Raw genomic sequence first — 22,036 nt, 5'->3', positions numbered from 1 at the left:
GAAGTTTGTTCTCAGCTCCCATTCAAGTTTATGTAAGACAAAAAAAGGTAATTTGCAGTTTACATTCAGCGTGTTATATGCAGCTGTTAAATGGCTCAAAATACAGCAGCCTCTCCTAGGCATAAAGGCTCAAAATACAGCAGCCTCTCCTAGGCATAAAGGCTCAAAATACAGCAGCCTCTCCTAGGCATAAAGGGTCAAAATACAGCAGCCTCTCCTAGGCATAAAGGGTCAAAATACAGCAGCCTCTCCTAGGCATAAAGGGTCAAAATACAGCAGCCTCTCCTAGGCATAAAGGCTCAAAATACAGCAGCCTCTCCAAGGCATAAAGGTCAAAATACAGCAGCCTCTCCTAGGCATAAAGGCTCAAAATACAGCAGACACAGAAAAATAAAATATACATATATTGAATATAAAGTCATGTGAATAGTTGACAATAATGTTGACTAATATATTTTACATAGAAAAGATAACTATAAATATGAATATTTAAAATGTTAAATACTGAAATGTTACATGTTAATTTAATAATTCATAATTATATAAAGGTATTGTTTAACACTATGAACAAAAACATAATTTATGCTTACCTGATAAATTTATTTCTCTTGTAGTGTATCCAGTCCACGGATCATCCATTACTTATGGAATATATTCTGCTTCCCAACAGGAAGCTGCAAGAGTCCACCCACAGCAAAGCTGCTATATAGCTCCTCCCCTAACTGCCATATTCAGTCATTCGACCGAAAACATGCAGAGAAAGGAAAAACCATAGGGTGCAGTGGTGACTGTAGTTCAAATGAAAAAATTACCTGCCTTAAAGTGACAGGGCGGGCCGTGGACTGGATACACTACAAGAGAAATACATTTATCAGGTAAGCATAAATTATGTTTTCTCTTGTTAAGTGTATCCAGTCCACGGATCATCCATTACTTATGGAATACCAATACCAAAGCTAAAGTACACGGATGATGGGAGGGACAAGGCAGGTACTTAAACGGAAGTTACCACTGCCTGTAAAAAACCCTTTCTCCCAAAAATAGCCTCCGAAGAAGCAAGGTATCAAATTTGTTAAATTTGAAAAGTATGAAGCGCAGACCAAGACTCCGTCTTGTAAATCTGTTCAACAGAAGCCACATTTAAAAAGGCCCAAGTGAAAACCACAGCTCTAGTAGAATGAGCTGTAATCCCATCAGGAGGCTGCTGTCCAGCAGTCTCATAAGCTAAATGAATTATGCTTTTTAACCAAAAAGACAGAGAGGCTGCTGAAGTCTTTTGACCTCTCCTCTGTCCAGAATAGACAACAAACAAGGTGAACGTTTGATGAAAACTGTAGTAGCTTGTAAGTAAAACTTTAAAGCACAAACCACGTCCAATATTGTGTAATAGACGTTCCTTCTTTGAGGAAGGATTAGGATACAAGCATGGAACAACTATCTCTTGAGTGATGTACTTGTTAGATACCACCTTAGGAAAAAAAACCAGGTTGGTACGCAGGACTACCTTATCCGTACGAAGGACCAGATAAGGAGAATCACATTGTAACACAGATAACTTGGAGACTCTACGAGTCGAGGAATTAGCTACCCAAAAGGAACTTTCCAAGATAAAGATTGATATCTATGGAACAAAAAAGGTTCAAACGGAACTTCTTGAAGAACCTTAAGAATCAGGTTTAAGCTCCATGGCGGAGCAACAGTTTTAAACACAGGCTTGGATCTAACCAAAGCCTGACCAAATGCCTGAACGTCTAGAATACCTGCCAGACGCTTGTGCAAAAAAATAGACAGAGTAAAAATCTGTCCCCTTTTAAGGAATTAGCTGACAACCCTTTTCTCAAAAACATCTTGGAGAAAAGATAATATCCTGGGAATCCAGACTTTACTCCATGAGTAACCCTTGGATTCATAACAATCAGATATTTACACCATATCTATGTTCAATTTCCCTAGAGACAGGCTTTCATGTCTGTATTAAGGTATCAATGACTGACTCGGAGAAGCCATGCTTTGATAACATCAAGCGTTCAGTCTCCAGGCAGTCCATCTCAGATTGATTCTATTTAGATGGTTGAAAGGACCCTGAGGTAGAGGGACCTGTCTCTGAAGCAGAGACCGTGATGGAAAGGATGACATGTCCACCAGATCTGCATACCAGGTCCTGCGTGGCTACGCAGGCGCTGTGAAAAACACCAAAGCCCTCTCCTGCTTGGTCTTGACCTCCGGAGGAAATCCCACTCCCCCGGAAGAAAAGTCTGACGACTTAGAAAATCCACCTCCCAGTTCTCAACACTTGGGTTATGGATAGCTGATAGACAAGAGTGAGTCTCTGTCCAGTAAATTATTGTAAGACTTCTAACATCGCTAGGGAACTTCTGTTCCCCCTTGATGGCTGATGTAAGCCACAGTCGTGTATATTGTCCGACTGAGTATGATGTACCTCAGAGTTGCTAACTGAGGCCAAGTCTGAAGAGCATGGAATATCACTCCCAGTTCCAGAATATTTATTAGAAGGAGGGTCTCCTCCTAAGTCCACTATCCCTGAGCCTTCAGGGAGTTCCAGACTGCATCCCAACCTAAAAGGCTGGCATCTATTGTAACAATTGTCCCATCTGACCTGCGGAAGGTCATACCCTTGGACAGATGGACCCGACATAGTCACCAGAGAAGAGAATCTCTGGTCTCTTGGTCCAGGTTTAACAGGGGGACAAATCTGTGTAATCCCCGTTCCTCTGACTGAGCATGCATAGTTGCAGCGGTCTGAAATGTAGACGTGCAAACGGTACTATGTCCCTTGCCGCTACCATTAAGCCGATTTCATTCATGTACTGAGCCACCGAAGGGCGCGGATGGGATGAAAAAAACACGGCAGAAATTTAGAAACTTTGACAACCTGGACTCCGTCAGGTAAATTTTCATTTCTACAGAATCTATCAGAGTCCCTAGGAGGGAAACCCTTGAGATTGGGGATAGAGAACTCTTTCCTTGTTCACTTTCCACCCATGTGATCTCAGAAATGCCAGTACTACGTCAGTATGAGACTGGGCAATTTGGATGTTTGACGCCTGTATCAGGATGTCGTCTAAATAAGGGGCCACTTCTATGCCCCGCGGTCTAAGGACCGCCAAAGCGACCCCAGAACCTCCATAAAGATTCTTGGGGCTGTAGATATCCCAAAGGAAAGAGCTACAAACTGGTAATGCCTGTCTAGAAAGGCAAACCTGAAAAACGATGGTGATCTTTATGCATCACAATGTGAGGATAAGCATCCTTCAAATCCATTGTAGTCCTCTATTGACTCTCCTGGATCATAGTTAAGATGGTACGAATAGTTTCCATCTTAAATGACGGAATTCTGAGGAATTTGTTTAAGATCTTTAGATCCAAAATAGGTCTGAAGGTTCCCTCTCCTTGGGAACCACAAACAGATTTGAGTAAAAACTCTGTCCCTGTTCCTCTCTTGGAACTGGATGGATCTCGTACACAATGTAAGAATGCCTCCTTCTTTATCTGGTTTGCAGATAATTGTGAAAGGCGAAATCTCCCCTTTTTTTGGGGGGGAATCTTTGAAATCCAGAAGATATCTCTGGGATATAAATTCCAATGCCTAGGGATCCTGGGCATCTCTTGCCCACGCCTGGGCAAAGAATGAAAGTCTGCCCCCTATAGGATCCGTTACCGGATAGGTGTCCGTTCCTTCATGCTGCCTTAGAGGCAGCAGCAGGCTCCTTGGCCTGCTTATCTTTGTTCCAGGTCCGATTGTCTCCAGACCGCCTTGGACTGAGCAAAAATTCCCTCTTGTTTTGCCTTAGAGGAAGAGGATGCCACACCTGCCCTGAAGTTTTTAAAAGGTACGAAAATTAGACTTTTTTTTTTTTTTTTGCCCTTGATTTAGACCTATCCTGAGGAAGGGCATGACCTTTTCCTCCAGTGATATAAGCAATAATCTCCTTCAAACCAGGCCCGAATAGGGTCTGCCCCTTGAAGGGAAGTTAAGTAGCTTATTTATTAAAGTCACGACAGCTGACCATGATATAAGCCATAGCGCTCTGCGCGCCAGTATAGTAAAAAACAGAATTCTTAGCCGTTAGTCTAGTCAAATGAACAAGGCATCAGAAAACAAAGGAATTGGCTAGCATAAGCTTGTCAAATATATTCATCCAATGGAGTCGCTTAACTGTAAAGCCTCATCAAGAGACTCAACCCAGAACGCCGCAGCAGCAGTGACAGAAGCAATGTATGCAAGGGGCTGCAGGATAAAACCCTGTTGAATAAACATTTTTTATCCATTGGATCTAAAAAGCACAACTGTCCTCGTCAGAGGTAGTGGTACGCTTAGCTAGAGTAGAAACTCTTCTCTCCACCTTAGGAACTGTCTGCCAGAAGTCCCGTGTGGTGGTAACTATTAGAAAACATTCTTCTAAAAAATAGGAGGGGAAGAGAACGGCACACCTGGTCTATCCCATTCCTTATTAAAAAAAATTTTTAGTAAACCTCTTTAGGTATTGGAAAAACATCAGTACACACCGGCACTGCATATTATTTATCCAGTCTACACAATTTCTCTGGCCCTGCGATTGTACACATTCATTCAGAGCAGCCAAAGCCTCCCTGAGCAACAAGTGGAGGTTCTCAAGCATAAATTTTAAATGTAGAAATATTAGAATCAGGTTAAATCATCTTCCCTGAGTCAAAAAAAAAAAAATCACCCACAGACTAAGCATATTGTGAGGTAGTATCATACATGGTTCTTAAAGCATCTGTATGCTCTGTATCTACCCCCAGAGCTAACTGCTTTCCTTTAATTTCAGGTAGTCTGACTAATACTGCTGCCAGAATATTATTCACCACCTTTGCCATGTCTTGTAAAATAAACGCTATGGGCGCCCTTGATGTACTTGGCGCCATTTGAGCGTGAGTCCCTGAAGCGGGAGTCGAAGGGTCTGACACGTGGGGAGAGTTTGTCGGCATAACTTTCCCCTCGACAGAATCCCCTGGTAAAGAAACGCTATGGGTGCCCTTGATGTACTTGGCGCCATTTGAGCGTGAGTCCCTAAAGCGGGAGTCAAAAGGTCTGACACGTGGGGAGAGTTAGTCGGCATAACTACCCCCACGACAGAATCCTCTGGTGATAATGTTTTTAAAGACAAAAAATGATCTTTATTGTTTAACATGAAATCAGTACATCTGGTACACATTCTAAGATGGGGTTCCACCATGGCTTTAAAACATAATGAACACAGAGCTTCCTCTATGTCAGACATGTTAGAACAGACTAATAATGAGACTAGTAAGCTTGGAAAACACTTTAAATCAAGTTAACAAGCAAATATATAAAACGTTACTGTGCCTTTAAGAGAAACAAATTGTTACAGAAGCATTAGTTATTTTGTGGTGAAGAAACTTATTTCCCAGCAGCAATGCCTGAACCAGCCAAGCCAGCGCCTAAGAAGGGCTCCAAGAAAACTGTAACAAGTATCATTTCATAAAGGGTTAACTCTGTTCAGTTTTGAGAAAACTATTTTCTGAGGCAGGTTTCCTAGCATATTGTGTACTGTAATTAAGTTTGTGATAAGCATTCACTGCTAGGTGATAAGAAGGACTCAATTGTTTTCTTGTGTGTACTTGTTATCTGCGGTGGCCTGTCCAAGGGCTTTGTCTAAATGTGTGATGGGGGATTTTATGCTTCCCCCCCTGGGAGTGCCCTGTGTGCATGTAACCTAAATAAAAAGCAGGCTGGGCATCCCAGTCCTCAGTTCTTGGTTGTCCCTCAATCGCAGCGTTGACTCGTTTTTGTGGGCAGAAGGGTATCCTAGCTGTACTACAGCTAAGGGGGATTATTCTACATTTGCGAGACTCATATAGAATACTATGGAAAGCAGTTTCTCCCCTCTTCAGCAATAGGAATCCAGGCTACTAAGCGGTCCATCTCTCAGCGAGACTAAGGGTAACCGTAACATTTGGCGGCAGCGGTGGGATATTTCCTGGATTTCCTAGGAGAGGTACAGAACGGATGGAGAGCGCTTACGAAAAATTGAAGCGTACAACCCTAAAGGATTTACTTGAAAGCAGAGGGGGGTACGCCAGCAACCGGCCGAGGAGAGAGCTGATCGCAGAATTGACCGAACTGGATCAGAGCTTCACAATGGCGGAAACACCGACCACGATTAGTGACGAAAAAACCAGGATTGTTCGGGAGAGGCTCTCACTGTACGGGCCGAACCCCTCCATGGAATTGGTACAGCAGTTGATGGCGGAAGCGGACAAGGATATACGAGAGACTCGAGCCCACAAACTCAACCTAGCGAACGCACACCGCAATGCTGAAGCCCCGCAGGTAATCATCCCTGTCGAAAATGCTGGGAGGCCCAAGATACCCTATGCGGCATTTCGACCCTTCCTAGAGAGCGAGACAGGGATTGATGAATATTTGGCGGACTTCGAAAGGCAATGTGCCCTGCACCAGATTCCCAACAGGGAGTGGCCCACGATATTGTCTGGGAAACTATCCGGGCGAGCCCTGGAAGCCTTTCGTACTCTGGGTGCTGAGGAAGTGACACAGTATGAGCTAGTTAAGGAGACACTGTTGCGACGGTACGCAGTAACTCCGGACGCGTATCGCCGACAGTTTCGGGGCACGAAAAAGAAGCCTAACGATACCCATATGGAATGGGCGCACCGAATGCGGAGAGCGGCAAATCACTGGATGAGCGGAAGTAAAGCGGTGACTGGTGAGGAAATTTTACAATTGTTTCTCTTAGAACATTTTTATAATGGCATGGAACAGCAAGGGAAGGAATGGCTGCGAGACAGGCGACCTTCTACCTTAGAAGAAGCAGCCAAATTGGCCGATGAACATTATGACTCTCGTCTTCACGAACCCAGAGAGGTTTACCGTGCACCCCCTTGTGCTGAATTCCGAGCCCCGGTGCCCGCAGGGCCCGCCCGACACTCAGGACCACCCAATAACAGCTCTGAGCGTCCCAGACCGACTTGCCACCGATGCAAGCAACCAGGGCATTTCATGGCTAGCTGCCCCCTTAATACGCACCAGACACCCAGGAATTACAATTACCCCTCTGGGGCATATCGTCCGGCCCGGACCCTCTGTGTTAACCAAGAGGCCCCTATGGAGGAATATTTGGGGCCGCTTCACGAGGCGGACCCTGTATATGCTGCCTCAGATAACCGCCAGCACCATCGGCAGAAGGTATGGCTCGAGGGGCGATCTACCGAGGGATTGAGAGACACAGGGGCTACTATCACGCTGGTACAGAGTCATTTGGGGCCGGAGCACAAGCGATCTGGACAGACTGTGGCCGTTAGAGTGGCGGGGGGGGATGTGTACAAAATTCCAACAGCTAAAGTGCATCTTGATTGGGGAGCGGGAAAGGGGGCTGTGAACGTGGGCATAATGGATAATTTACCTGCCGAAGTACTACTGGGCAATGATTTGGGCCCCATGACTTCTGCCTATGCTCCAGTATGCAACAACGAGGCGGACCCAGTGACTACACGGGCCCAAGCCCGGACGGAGCGAGAGCTCTCACCAGTGCGGGAGACACAGGTAAGACCTACCCCGACCTTGCCTGACATGTTAGGCCCCATACCCTGGGACACCCCAGATGCTTTCGAGACAGAGTCTAAGACTGACCCGACCTTACAAAAGTACCGGGAACGAGCAGAGACCGGAGGGGGCGGGGCAGATAATGAAACATTCTTATGGGAAAAAGGGAAACTATACCGCTGGACAGAGAAAAGGGGACAGCGTAGGCGACAGCTGGTAGTGCCCCACAAATACCGTCAAGAAATCCTCAAGATAGGCCACGACATCCCCTTAGCAGGCCACCTAGCTGTAACCCGTACCCTACACCGCATTACTCCCACGTTCTTTTGGCCAGGGGTACACGCTGACGTTAGAACTTACTGTAACACCTGCGATGTGTGTCAACGAGTAGGAAGGCGAGGCGATCACCCTAAAGCCCATCTAGTAAATATGCCCATTGTAGAGGAACCCTTCAGCCGGGTTGCTATTGACCTAGTGGGACCACTGGCTACCCCTAGTCCCTCCGGTAAGCGCTACATTCTTACCGTAGTGGACTACGCTACCAGGTACCCAGAGGCTGTCGCCCTATCCAACATACAAGCGGATACGGTAGCAAATGCACTAGTACAGGTGTTCTCCCGGGTAGGATTTCCAAAAGAAATCCTATCCGACCGAGGCACCCAATTTACGGCTGAATTGACCCAACAACTCTGGCAGGTTTGCAAAATTAAGTCCCTCCTGAGCTCCCCATACCACCCCCAGACGAACGGGCTGTGTGAGAGGTTCAATGGGACCCTCAAGCAAATGCTCAAGACGTTCACTCAGGAATACCGAGACTGGGAACGCTTCCTGCCGCACCTCCTTTTTGCTTATCGGGAGGTGCCCCAGGAAACGACAGGGTTCTCCCCCTTCGAGTTGCTCTACGGAAGAAAGGTACGGGGACCCCTAAACCTGATCCGGGAGCACTGGGAGGGAGAGATGGAGACTGACGGTGTCCCCATTGTGCCATACGTGCTGGAACTCAGGGACCGAATGGAGCAATTAGCCAAATCCGTGCGGGCTAATCTCCAGTCGGCCCAGAGAAGACAGAAAGTATGGTACGATCGGGGGGCCCGAAAGAGAATCTTCACCATAGGACAAAAGGTGTTAGTACTTAAGCCGGTGAAGACAGACAAATTGCAGGCGTCCTGGCAGGGCCCCTACCAGATCGTAGAGAAAAGGGGAGACACCACTTATGTGATAGCTAGCTGCCACGACAACAATCTTAGAAAGACATTCCATGTAAACATGCTCAAGGAATATTTTGAGCGACCAGAGAACGTGACGGCCGTATGTTGTTCCCCTCAGGAAGGCCCCGACAGTCTACCCATTCCAGACCTATTAGAAAAGAGTCTCCCCACAGGTATAGTGGCTCAGGTTCAGATAGGAGACCGACTTAGCCCCACTGAAAGGGAGCAGCTCAACCAACTCCTACAGTCCAAACACCTCACCTTCTCCCCGAAGCCAGGGTACACTACTTTAACCACCCACCAGGTAGATACTCCGGGACAAGCTCCCTTGCGCCAGGCTCCGTACCGAATCCCCGAAGCAGTTAGGATAGGAATGAAGAAGGAGATCGATGAGATGCTCCAACTCAGGGTAATTGAGCCCTCCGATAGTCCCTGGGCCTCCCCAGTTGTCTTGGTGCCCAAGAAAGATGGGACCACCCGGTTCTGCGTAGACTATCGGAGGCTCAATGAAAAGACCGTGACGGACGCTTACCCTATGCCCAGGGTAGACGAGCTACTCGATCGTATAGCCAGGGGAAATTACCTGACCACTATTGACCTCTGCAAAGGTTACTGGCAGATTCCCCTGGCCCCGGAGGCTATCCCCAAGTCGGCATTCGTCACCCCATTCGGCTTATATCAGTTTAGGGTAATGCCGTTTGGGATGAAGAATGCCCCAGCTACATTCCAGCGCTTGGTGGATAGGCTCCTGGATGGCTTCCAGAGTTTTGCTTGCGCCTACCTGGACGACATAGCGATCCACAGTGAGTCATGGGAGGACCACTTAGCTCACATAGGAATGGTTCTGGATCAGATCCGGGCTGCTGGCCTGACTCTGAAGCCAGAAAAATGCCACTTTGGGATGGCCGAGGTACAGTACCTGGGTCACCGGGTGGGGTGTGGAAAGCAGCGACCAGAGCCGGCCAAGATAGAAGCTGTCGCCAATTGGCCCACCCCCATCACTAAGACTCAGGTCCTAGCCTTCCTGGGCACGGCAGGGTACTATAGACGGTTCGTACCAGACTACAGCACACTTGCCAAACCCCTGACTGACTTGACCAAGAAGAACTTACCTCGACAGGTCCTGTGGTCTCCCCACTGTGAAACGGCTTTCCAGGCTCTCAAAAATGCTCTAATTAACGCTCCTGTCTTGGCGGCTCCAGCCCTTAACAAACGTTTTATCGTCCATACAGATGCTTCCATGTTCGGGCTGGGAGCCGTCCTCAGCCAAGTAGGCGAAGATGGAGGGGAGCATCCAGTTGCCTACATCAGCCGGAAGCTCCTGCCCCGCGAAGTCAGCTATGCAGCGGTCGAAAAGGAGTGTTTGGCTTTGGTGTGGGCATTAAAGAAATTGACTCCCTATTTATATGGGCAGGAGTTCACTCTGGTCACCGACCATAACCCGTTGGTGTGGCTGAACCGGGTCTCTGGAGATAATGGCAGGCTATTACGTTGGAGTTTATCGTTGCAACCCTTCAATTTCACCATTACTTACAGACCTGGGAAACAGAATGGCAACGCCGACGGGTTGTCCAGACAAACCGACCTCAGCCCCGCATAACCAGCGGTCTGGACAGCCTTAGTCTGCCCCGAAAAGGGGTCAGACCGTGTCTGCCAGAGTGTTCCACAGAAAGGGAGCACTGTTACAGAAGCATTAGTTATTTTGTGGTGAAGAAACTTATTTCCCAGCAGCAATGCCTGAACCAGCCAAGCCAGCGCCTAAGAAGGGCTCCAAGAAAACTGTAACAAGTATCATTTCATAAAGGGTTAACTCTGTTCAGTTTTGAGAAAACTATTTTCTGAGGCAGGTTTCCTAGCATATTGTGTACTGTAATTAAGTTTGTGATAAGCATTCACTGCTAGGTGATAAGAAGGACTCAATTGTTTTCTTGTGTGTACTTGTTATCTGCGGTGGCCTGTCCAAGGGCTTTGTCTAAATGTGTGATGGGGGATTTTATGCTTCCCCCCCTGGGAGTGCCCTGTGTGCATGTAACCTAAATAAAAAGCAGGCTGGGCATCCCAGTCCTCAGTTCTTGGTTGTCCCTCAATCGCAGCACAAATTTTGCCAAAATTTGAAATAACAGTGAAAAAAAGGCAGTTAAACTAACAAAATTTTTACAGTGTATGTAACAAGTTAGCAGAGCATTGCACCCACTTGCAAATGGATGATTAACCCCTTAATACAAAAAACAGATTAACAAAACGAAAAATATGTTTTAAACAGTCATAACAGCTCCTACTTTTGAAGCCCTTTTGAGCCCTTCAGAGATGTCCTATAGCATGCAGGGGACTGCTGAGGGAAGCTGAATGTCACTGTTTGTAATTTTAACTGCACCAACTGTAACTTTTATACTATAACAGTGGAAATTGTTTCTATGCAAAATTTAAGCCAGCCATGTGGAAAAAACTTAGGCCCCAATAAGTTTTATCACCAAACATATGTTAAAAAACGATTAAACATGCCAGCAAACGTTTTAAAACACATTTTTACAAGAGTATGTATCTCTATTAATAAGCCTGATACCAGTCGCTATCGCTGCATTTAAGGCTTTACTTACATTACTTCGGTATCAGCAGTATTTTCTTAGTCAATTCCATTCCTAGAAAAATATTTTACTGCACATACCTTATCTGCAGGAAAACCTGCACGCCATTCCCCCTCTGAAGTACCTCACTCCTCAGAATGTGTGAGAACAGCAAATGGATCTTAGTTACGTCTGCTAAGATCATAGAAAAACACAGGCAGATTCTTCTTCCAAATACTGCCTGAGATAAACAGCACACTCCGGTGCCATTTAAAAATAACAAACTTTTGATTGTAGAATAAACTAAGTAGAAAGCACCACAGACTCTCACAACCTCCTATCTATGTTGAGGCTTGCAAGAGAATGACTGAATATGGCAGTTAGGGGAGGAGCTATATAGCAGCTTTGCTGTGGGTGGACTCTTGCAGCTTCCTGTTGGGAAGGAGAATATATTCCATAAGTAATGGATGATCCGTGGACTGGATACACTTAACAAGAGAAAATACATTTAATAAACAAAGTAGTCTGACATAGAAATCAACTGATTAGTTTAGTAAATATTTAAAAATAAATATGCGAGTGGAGTCAGTCTTCTACACCTTCATGTCAGAGTTGCTAAACAACATACTCTGATATGCTAATTTTCCTCTAAAATAGTTGTTGGACATTTAATCACAGCTGCGTTTTGCTCAGATTAAGCACTGCAGACGTTAAAGGGACACTAAAGTTAGAATTAAACTTTCATCATTCAGAAAGATTCTGCCATTTTAAGAGATTAACTTCCATTATGTAATTTTTATATGCACACTCTTTAACGCGCCAGCTTCTATTAAGAATGTGTATAAGTTCACAGTGCATATGTATTCTAGTCTATGATTGGCTTATGGCTGTCACATGATACAGAGGACCAGTAAATGGGAAAAAATAAATTTGTTAGAAAAAAAATGAATGCTTATTTTAAATCTGGAGCGTTATTGCATTGTATTTATTAGGCATTTGTTAATAATGCAATCCTACTGTATTTAATGGTGTTTAAGGATATAGGAGTCAATTCCAATCCTTTATAAAAACTTACTGATTTAATTACAAAAATCTCCATAGAAACGAATGCTGATTTTTCATAGAAAATTAGTAGATACATTTTTTTTCTAAATGATTAGAATTGACTCCTTAGTTATCTAGGGTAAGTAATGCAAAAAATATGTATGCTCTAACGAATTAGGACATCAAATATTTACATTGGAATAATAATTATAATAATAATAATTTGCGATTTATATAGCGCTTTTCTCCCTGTGAGACTCAAAGCACTTTACAAATATACCAACATAAGATATAAAAGTTATGAATGTCAGATAAGTGGACTGAATGCCTGATGGAAGAGGTGGGTCTTTAGCTTTTTTTTAAAAGTCTGTAAGGACGGTGCCTCTCTGATTGCGCACTGTAAAGAGTTCCAGAAAGTAGGGGCAGCGTGGCCGAATGCTCTGGAGCCTGAGTTTGTCCTTATTCTTGGCACTGAGAGGAGGGATGTTTTGGCTGACCTAAGTGAACGGGATGGGATGTAGGGTGTCAGGAGCTCTTTCAGGTAATGTGGGCCTTGGTTGTTTAAGGCTTTGAAGGTCAGCAGGCCAATTTTAAAATATGTTCGCCATTTAATTGGAAGCCAATGCAGGGAGTGGAGAACAGGTGTTATATGACAGGAGCGAGTTTGATTGGTCATTAGTCTGGCTGCTGCATTTTGTACTGTCTGAAGGCGATGGAGTTCTTTTTTTGGGAGGCCCAAGTAAAGTGCATTGCAGTAATCTAGCCTAGAGGATACATATGCATGGATTAATGTTGGCATATCATCCGGTGGAATTAAGTGTTGTATCCTGGCTATGTTTTTCAGATGAAAGTAGGCAGATTTTATTATGGAGGAAATCTGCTGTTTAAAAGATAGTCCAGCGTCAATCAGCACTCTGAGGTTTCGTACTTTTGCTGAACTAACGAGTTTAGAGCCTCCAAGCTCCAGGCCAGTTGGGTGATCGTGGGATATTTTTGATAACCGGGGTCCCCTCACCAAGAGTAACTCTGTTTTGTCCGGGTTCACTTTGAGACAGCTAGCATTCATCCATTCTATGAGGTCTGTTAAGCAATTGTTTATGCGGCATGCTGGGTCTGTAGTATCTGGAGCAAAGGAGAAGTAGAGTTGTGTGTCATCAGCGTAACAATGATACCTTAGGCCATGTCGGTTAATGATGTCCCTCAGCGGTAGTAAGTACATTGCAAATAGCATGGCAGACAGGATAGATCCTTGTGGAACTCCACAGGCCAGTTCTGTTGGTGTTGATGAGCTTGATCCTGATATTACTCTCTGTGATCTACCAGCGAGGAAAGATTTAAACCAGTTAAGGTCTGTGCCTCCTAGACCACAGATGTACTGCAAGTGCTCTATTAGAATCCTATGGTCAATGGTGTCAAATGCAGCTGAGAGATCCAGGAGGATTAGAATGGAGTAATCACCTTTGTCTCTTGCCATGAGGAGATCATTTAGCACTCGGACTAGCGCTGTTTCAGTGCTGTGGCGGCATCTGAAGCCTGACTGGAAAGGATTGAATATGTTTATGCATGATAGATGGGTTTCCAGTTGAGTTGCCACTACTTTTTCAATTACTTTCCCCAGAAATGGGAGGTTGGATACTGGTCTGTAATTAGTCATGCAGTCTGGGTCTAATAAAGGTTTCTTTAGGAGTGGTTTTACCACAGCTTCTTTTAGAGGATCTGGGAAGTCTCCTGTTTTTAGTGAACACTGCACTATTTTTGTGAGGACTGGGGCGAGTGTTTCAATGCATCCAGATATGAGCTGAGTTGGAGCAGGGTCTAAGTCACACGTAGTAGGGTGCAACTTTTGTATGGTGTTTTTAACTCCTTTTATATCCACATTTGTAAAAGTGGCCCATAAACTGGGGCAATCTGGCATTCCTTTGTAGTGGTTCTGGTGTGTAACTGTTTGGCCTGCTGTGATAGCGGTTCGGATTGAGGAAATCTTGTCTCTGAAGAAGTTCGCAAATGCTTCACATTTATCCTGAGAAAAGTTGGTAGGGCTAAGCATGCATGCTGGTTTGCAGAGCCTTTCTACTGTGCGAAACAGTTGCCTGGGTCTATTGTGGGAGAGTGCAATTTCACGTGATAAAAATGAAGATTTTTTCTGAGTTATCTTGGATTGATATTTATTTAGATGTTTGGTAAGAGCGGCTTTATCCTCTAGATCATGTGTTCTGCGCCACTTTCTCTCGAGCTTACGTCCTGTTCTTTTCATTTCTCTGATGGAGCTATCAAACCACGGTGCATTGTTGTGGGTTTGGACAGTGCGTATGCGAGATGGTGCAATGCTTTCTAGGGTGTCTCTCATGGTTTTGTTGTAGAGTCGGACTAAGGAGCTGGGGTCTTCGCAGGTGCCCATTAGTTCACTTATATCCATATGTGATTCTACATCCAATAGTGTCAACCCTTTTAATGAGCAGTGTTTGACCAGGTTCTGAGGCTGCTGTCTGGTTGATTGTGATACAATGGAGAAGTGGATGGAGTGGTGGTCTGACCAGGTAACTGGGTTTACAGTTACTGGTGACACTTCTAGTCCAGACTGAAACACTAGATCAAGTGTATGACCTTTTCTGTGGGTGGGAGTGGTGACGATTTGTGTAAAGCAGAGTGTACTCATCAAGCTGAGGAGATCCTGCCCAAGCAGGGATAGGGTGTTGTCGATCCAAGTGTTGAAGTCTCCTAATATAAGCCATCTGGGGTGTTCAAGGATTAAGCCAGCGAAAAGGTCTGGGAGTTCCTGAAGAAATCTCTTCCCATCTCCTGGGGGTCTGTATATTAGCAGTATTCGGAATCCTCTCTCTATTGAGAGGCTGGCAGCTACACATTCAAAAGATTAGGTTTTGTGGACTGATATTGGTCTGGGATTTAAGGATGATTTTGCACAGATCATAACTCTGCCTCCCTTGCGATCTTGTCTCGGGCGGTGGAACACTGTGTAATTGTCTGGAATAGCTGCCTCTAGAATAGGCCCTGCATTTTCATCTAACCAGGATTCTGTGATGCATGCTAATTCGCATGTTTCAATAAGGTCGGAAATAATAGCTGTTTTGTTCTTTATTGATCTGGCATTGCATAGGATTGCTCTGATAGGACAGTCTTGGGATTCTGAGTTTTTTCTCTGTACTTTGGAGACAGTGTGTCTTCTAATAGGGATCACACAAAGAGATTTTCTTGATTTGATAGTGCGTTTTTTGTGGCTTTTAGGTTGGATCACTTCAATTGGGCTTGTGGGTGGACAGGGTGGTGAGGCAGCTGTGATAGTGTCAGGATATAGAACTTTAAATTTTGATTTTCCTCCATGACAGCCCCTGTCAGTCCCTTTGAAAATGCTGAGTGATTTTAGGGTAGCCACTAATGAGGGACTGAGTGCTGCAACCGCTTTTTGGGGTCTTAAGGAGTGCAGATGTGAGGGCGTATAGGTGGTCATTCCATCTGCAGTGAAGGGGTTAAAATAGCTTCTAGTATTTGTAGGAATGTTAGCAGTGGGGGCTGGTTACATTGCCCTGCTCTATAGGATTCAGGCCAGAGTGAGGTGTGAGATTTTGCACTTCAGGCTGCATTGTAGATAACAGATAAGAAAGCATGCAGGGGTTTTAAAAACCAATGTATTTTAGTAAAATAGACTTCATCAAAGTCATTTTAAATCTTTCATCATTTAATTTAAAAAAAGCATAATAATTTGTTCACATTTTATTGTTTGAAATATATGTATTGAATTAACTAATACATTTATAAGTTCCATATTTACTTATTGAAACCAATCCTAATTTATGAATCAACTGGGACTGATACACTAAGATGCTCACACAACCTTTAATAAATCAGCTCAACCAATCAAAAAAATAAAATAAAAATAGAAAACATTTTTAAGTGGAATTTTAAATAACAAATTCCTCTTATTTTGTTTCCTTTCACAGTGAATTGTCAAAAACGACTTTAAAACTTCAACTGTTACAGCTGAACTGCCATTTTACTTGGACATCGACTGAAAAAGGCAGTGAACTTGATGAGCTAGAAGAAAGACTGTACGATCAGCTGGAATTTTTGACTACAAAAAATAAATATATGGTTCACAATATATTAAGTTATATAAAACATCTGAATGGTGATTACCCAGAAGCCATTTCTCATTTAGAAAAAGCTGAAGAGATGATTTCTGAATCATATACGGATAAAACAAACAGTAAATACCTTGTGACCTATGCTAACTATGCTTGGGTCTACTATATGATGGAAGACTATGAAAAATCTAACATCTACTTAGAGAAGGTGAAAAGTATTTATAAAGAACATCAACTTTCATTGCACAATAATATTGAGTTCTCTGAGGTATATGGTGAACAGGGATGGTTTCTGCTGAAAATTTCTGCAAAGAATTATGAGAAATCTAAAGAGTGCTTTAAGAAGGCTCTTGAGACCGAACCAGATGACCCTGAGTGGAACACAGGCTATGCAACCGTAGTGTATCGTAAGGAAGTTATTGATAGAAATAAATATTCAAGTAAAAGAAATGAATCTTTACCATTGTTGAAACGAGCTGTAGAACTAAATCCCAAGGATTCTGTGGTGAAGGCACTTCTTGGCTTGAAACTTCAGGAGTTAAAGCAAAATAAAGAGGCACGAAAGTGGATTGAAGAAGCTCTTGAGCAAACGCCAAATCTCCCATATTTACTTCGCTATGCTGCTAAATTTTACAGAAGGGCAGGAATGATTGATGAAGCTCTTTGCCTTTTAAAGAGAGCTGTAAACTTTATCCCTAATTCTGGATTTCTTCACCATCAAATAGGATTGTGCTACAGTCAAAAAATGACCCGACTGAAAGGGTCACGAAAACTCGTTTCCAATGACGAGGAAATAAACAGACTTATACAAAATGCCATATTTCATTTTGAAATGGTCTTAGAAAATAAAAAATCTTTTGTGTTTGCACACATTGATTTAGTAAATATGTATAAAAAAGCAAAGGAATATGACAAAGCAGAAGAGACATTCGAAAAAGCTTTAAACATTAAAAATCTAATAGCTGAAGAAAAGCAGCAACTCCATTTCATGTATGGACAGTTTCAAGAAAATTGCAGAAAATCAGAAGCTGATGCTATAAAACATTATAAAGAAGGGCTAAAAATACCAGAAAATACAAGAGAGCGACGACAGTGTGAAAATGCTTTGAAAACGTTAGCGAACCGAATGGTAAAAACAGACGCCAGTGATGCCTATGGATTTAGTTTGCTCGGGTTCATTTATAAGCTCAATCAAAATAAGTTGGATGCAATTGAATGTTATGAGAAAGCATTGAAGTTTGACCCAAATAACGAAGAATATCTGAGTGAGCTCTGTGACCTGAAACTTAATGTAGGTTAGAAATACCTAGATTATAACAGAAGACAAGAACAATACAAAACATCAAGTCCACCATTGTTATACACTTCTAAATATGCCTCTTCCTGCTTATTATTCTGTCACATTTACCTAGAAACTAGCAGCTTCTCAAACAGTATGTTTATAGTATTTATTTACATTGGGTCAGTACATTTTAATAAACACATTATTATTTGTGTTTTTTTTTCTATTCAATGACATTAACATGTAATATTTTCACTAGATGACAAGGGGTTAAACACATAGCTAAATGGAAAGTAAAGTTTTTTTAAAAGGGAAGGATGGGAGTGAGGATTATTGTGGATATAAATTGTTTCTATATTCCCTCTTACTGAGGTCGCGACTAATATACGGTATATCAAGTGCTTATGTATTCACTACTGCACAGTATTCATTCATTTCAGGCAGAGTTGTGTTTTTAAATACTGTGGAGCAGCAGATTATCGTTATTATTTTTGTTAATGTTATTAAAGGGACACTGAACCCAAATTTATTCTTTTGTAATTCAGATAGAGCATGCAATTTTAAGCAACTTTCTAATTTACTCCTATTATCAAATTTTCTTCGTTCTCTTGCTATCATTATTTGAAAAAGAAGGCATCTAAGCTTTTTTTTGTTTCAGTACTCTGGACAGCACTTTTTTATTGGTGGATGAATTTATCCACCAATCAGCAAGGACAACCAAGGTTGTTCACCAAAAATGGGCCGGCATCTAAACTTACATTCTTGCATTTCAAATAAAGATACCAAGAGAATGAAGAAAATTTGATAATAGGAGTAAATTAGAAAGTTGCTTAAAATTTCATGCTCAATCTGAATCATGAAAGAAAAATTTTGGGTACAGTGTCCCTTTAAACATTAAAGGGATATGAAACCTAACAATTGTCTTTTGTGATTCAGACAGAACATAACATTTTAAAAAAGTTGCATTTTACTTCTATTATCAAATGTGCTTAGTTCCCATTATATTCAGTGTTGAAGAGATACCTAGGTAGCATCTGGAACACTAAGTGGCAGGAAATAGTGCTGCCATCTAGTGCTCTTGTAAATGGATAACATTCTTGCAAAACTGCTGCCATATAGTGCTATAGAAATGGGCCTGCTCCTAAGCATATGTCGCTGCTTTTCAACAAAAGATACAAAGAGAATGAAGAAAAATTATAATTAAAGTAAATTAAAAAGTTGTTTAAAATGACATACATTTTGGGTTTTCTGTTTCTTTAAGCTTTATTTACATAAATAATCTTTTCTTTTTGTGCTTACAAACATTCTTAAATTGACCTTTCCTACATCGGTAATGTAATGTGTATTTAAGTACATTTAATGCTGCAGCACTCTTCTGGATGCTTACCCCTGATACTAATATTTATAACAAGGTCATCCAGAAGGTGAAACAAACCTTAAGTAATTAAGATAGGACCCTTTCTTTATTTTCTCTAACTTACTTATATTATCAAATTAGTTTTATTCTCTTTTCATCCTTTTTATAAAGAGTAAACCTAGGTGGGCTGATAGGAGCTTAGGAGTGTGCACATCACTTTAGCAGTCAATGGCAGTAGTGTTTGCTACTGTATAAATAAACATTGCTGCGAAAAGGGCTGCCAGGTGGCTAAAGAAACGTGCACGCTCCTGTTTAACTAAGGACACCAAGAGAACTAAGCAACATTGATAACAAAAGTGAATTGGAAAGTTGTTTAAAATGTCATTCTCTATCTGATCCATTTAAAGAGACAGTCTAGTCAAAATTAAACTTTCATGATTCAGATAGGGCATGCAATTATTTTATCATCAAATTTCCTTTGTCCTCTTGGTATTCTTTGTTGAAAGCTAAACTTAGGTAGGCTCATATGCTAATTTCTAAGCACTTGGAGGCCGCCTTTTATCTCATTTTGGACAGTTTTTCACAGCTAGACAGCCCTAGTTCATGTGTGCCTAGATAACATTATTCTCCCCCTGTGGATTTACCTAGAAGTTAGTACTGATTGGCTAAAATGCAAGTCTTTCAAAAGAACTAAGATAAGGGGGAAGTCTGTAGAGCAGACATCTAGAGGTTTTGGAACTACATTTCCCATGATGCTCAGCCAGCATATCAGAGGATGTCTGCTGTAGAGGCTTAGATACATAGTAATCACAGAGGTAAAACATATATTAATATAACCTTTTTGGTTATGCAAAACTGGGGAATGGGTAATAAAGGAATAAACTATTTTTTGAAACAAAAAAAAAAATCTGGAGTAGACTGTCCCTTTAAGTTTAATGTTGACTTTACTTTCCCTTTAATTAACTTAAAAAATACACTTTAAAGTCAGAGTTATAAAACAGAGAACAGCTTTTGTTCACTTCAACAAGGCTATATATTTTTTAATACATAAACTCATCTTGTGACACAAAAAGATATCTTATTTTTCTTGTATATCTGCGTGTCTTGCACATTACTTTACCAAAAGGTTCAAAAGGAACTAACAGGTCATAGAGCAGGGCTAAGCAAAAACAGCCAGCAGCAGAGAGGCAAAATGTTCTCAATACAATGGGGGGTGTAACCATAGAGATTAGGGTTATTTTGTATCCGGCCACTGGCAACATGTCTGAAGCACAAGACATGCGGAATATTCACGTGCTAAGTATTTGTGGTTATCTAAAGTGTTCTCATCCAAATTATTGGAATTGGAAAACTCTCTCTTCTAGCAGAGTTTTAACTTTAAAACTTTTAAGGAGTTTATCCCTGGAGTGCTCTGAGATAGCAGAACCATGGCTAAAATTGCCAATGGCCTGTGTGTACTTCAGAATTGACCCAATCTGATTTTAAGAAAAAATCACTAAGCATATCTATTTAATTTTTGATATATGTTTAAAAAACACTATGGTTCCTTTCAGTTGAAAACACATTTCATTATTACATGCACAGAGCATTAACAAATGCTGCATGTGATGGTATATACACATTTAATTACGCTATATTTAACACGAGCAATTGCATTATAAAACTCTCTCCCACTGTTATTTTGCACACAGTTTCCTAAGCCTATCTGTATAATTTGACATCTTATAATTCATATATTATTATTATTGAGGATGGGGATCTCTAACAGCAAATCTTTTATTAAAATTAACAAAAAAGCTGAGAAATTGTATTGATTTTTTTCCCAATGTCAAATTATTGATTGATATTGATATTGATCCTTCATGTCATTTTCTATAAGAGCAAATGTTTGTTTTTCATAAGTTCAACTTCACTAACTGCTATAATTGTTATATTTTATTTGTAAAAAGTAATTTCACCTCCTAATAAAAAATACATTAGTAATATACAGAGCTGAATACTATTTAATTTAATTCATCTGTCTCATTTCATTTGTTTATTGATTAAAGGGACATGATACTAAACCATTTTCATGATTCAGAAAGAGCATGTGATTTTAACTTTCCAATTTACTACTATTGTCTAATTTGCTTCATTCTCTTGTATCCTTTGTTGAATGAGCAGTAATGCACTACTGGGTATATGCAGTCACCAATCAGCAGCTTCTGAGCATACCTACGTATACTTTACAACAAAACATACAAAGCAGTGAGCCTTTTAAAGCTAGCCCCAGTAACAAAACAAATTAGATAATAGAAATAAATTAGAAAGTTATTTAAAATTGCACACACTATCTGAATCATGAAAGGAAAAAATTGTGTTTCATGTCCCTTTAACTATAAACACAGAGATCACGAAATGATATTGTTTTTGATAAATCAAGAAAATGTTGTTATATTAATTATGTTCAATGTCTCAGTTTATTTAGATTCATGTTGTTGCTCATATCCCTAATGAAGAATAAAATGTAATAAAAGCAATGTCCCAGATGATCGTTTTTTCATTTCTCTATTAAAACTGAAAGTCTTATTGTTAATAATTGACGCACAATTAGTATAATTCATGTCTTAATAGTTAGACATTGTTAAAGGGACAGTAAAGCTAAAATGAAACTTTAATGATTCAGATAGAGGATGCGGTTTTAAACAACTTTACAATTTACTTCTGCTATCTAATTTACTTTGTATCCTTTGTTGAAACACATACCTAGGTTGGCTCAGGAGCAGCAATGTCCTACTGGCAGCTAGCTGCTGATTGGTGGCTGCCCATATATGTCTCTTGTCATTGGCTCACTAAAAGTGTTCAGCTAGCTCCTAGTGGTGCATTGTTGCTCCTACAACAAAGATTACTGACATAACAAAGTATATTTGATAAC

The 22,036-nt window shown here is 41.6% G+C and overlaps 1 protein-coding gene across 1 annotated transcript in view; it reads left to right on the top strand.

The window, feature by feature from the left end:
• The window catches only part of LOC128639935 (interferon-induced protein with tetratricopeptide repeats 5-like), a 38,323-nt gene extending 16,682 nt beyond the window's left edge, over positions 1–21,641 (top strand). Inside the window, exon 2 of the mRNA XM_053692202.1 lies at positions 16,340–21,641. Within this exon, the coding sequence (XP_053548177.1) occupies positions 16,340–17,783 (1,444 nt within the window). The 3' untranslated portion in view covers positions 17,784–21,641. The remainder of the gene's footprint in view (positions 1–16,339) is intronic.
• The last annotated feature ends 395 nt before the right edge of the window (positions 21,642–22,036 follow it).

This window comes from Bombina bombina, chromosome 9 (genome assembly GCF_027579735.1).
Source record: "Bombina bombina isolate aBomBom1 chromosome 9, aBomBom1.pri, whole genome shotgun sequence".
Classification (NCBI taxonomy): domain Eukaryota; kingdom Metazoa; phylum Chordata; class Amphibia; order Anura; family Bombinatoridae; genus Bombina; species Bombina bombina.
This window is presented reverse-complemented; position numbering and strand designations above follow the sequence as displayed.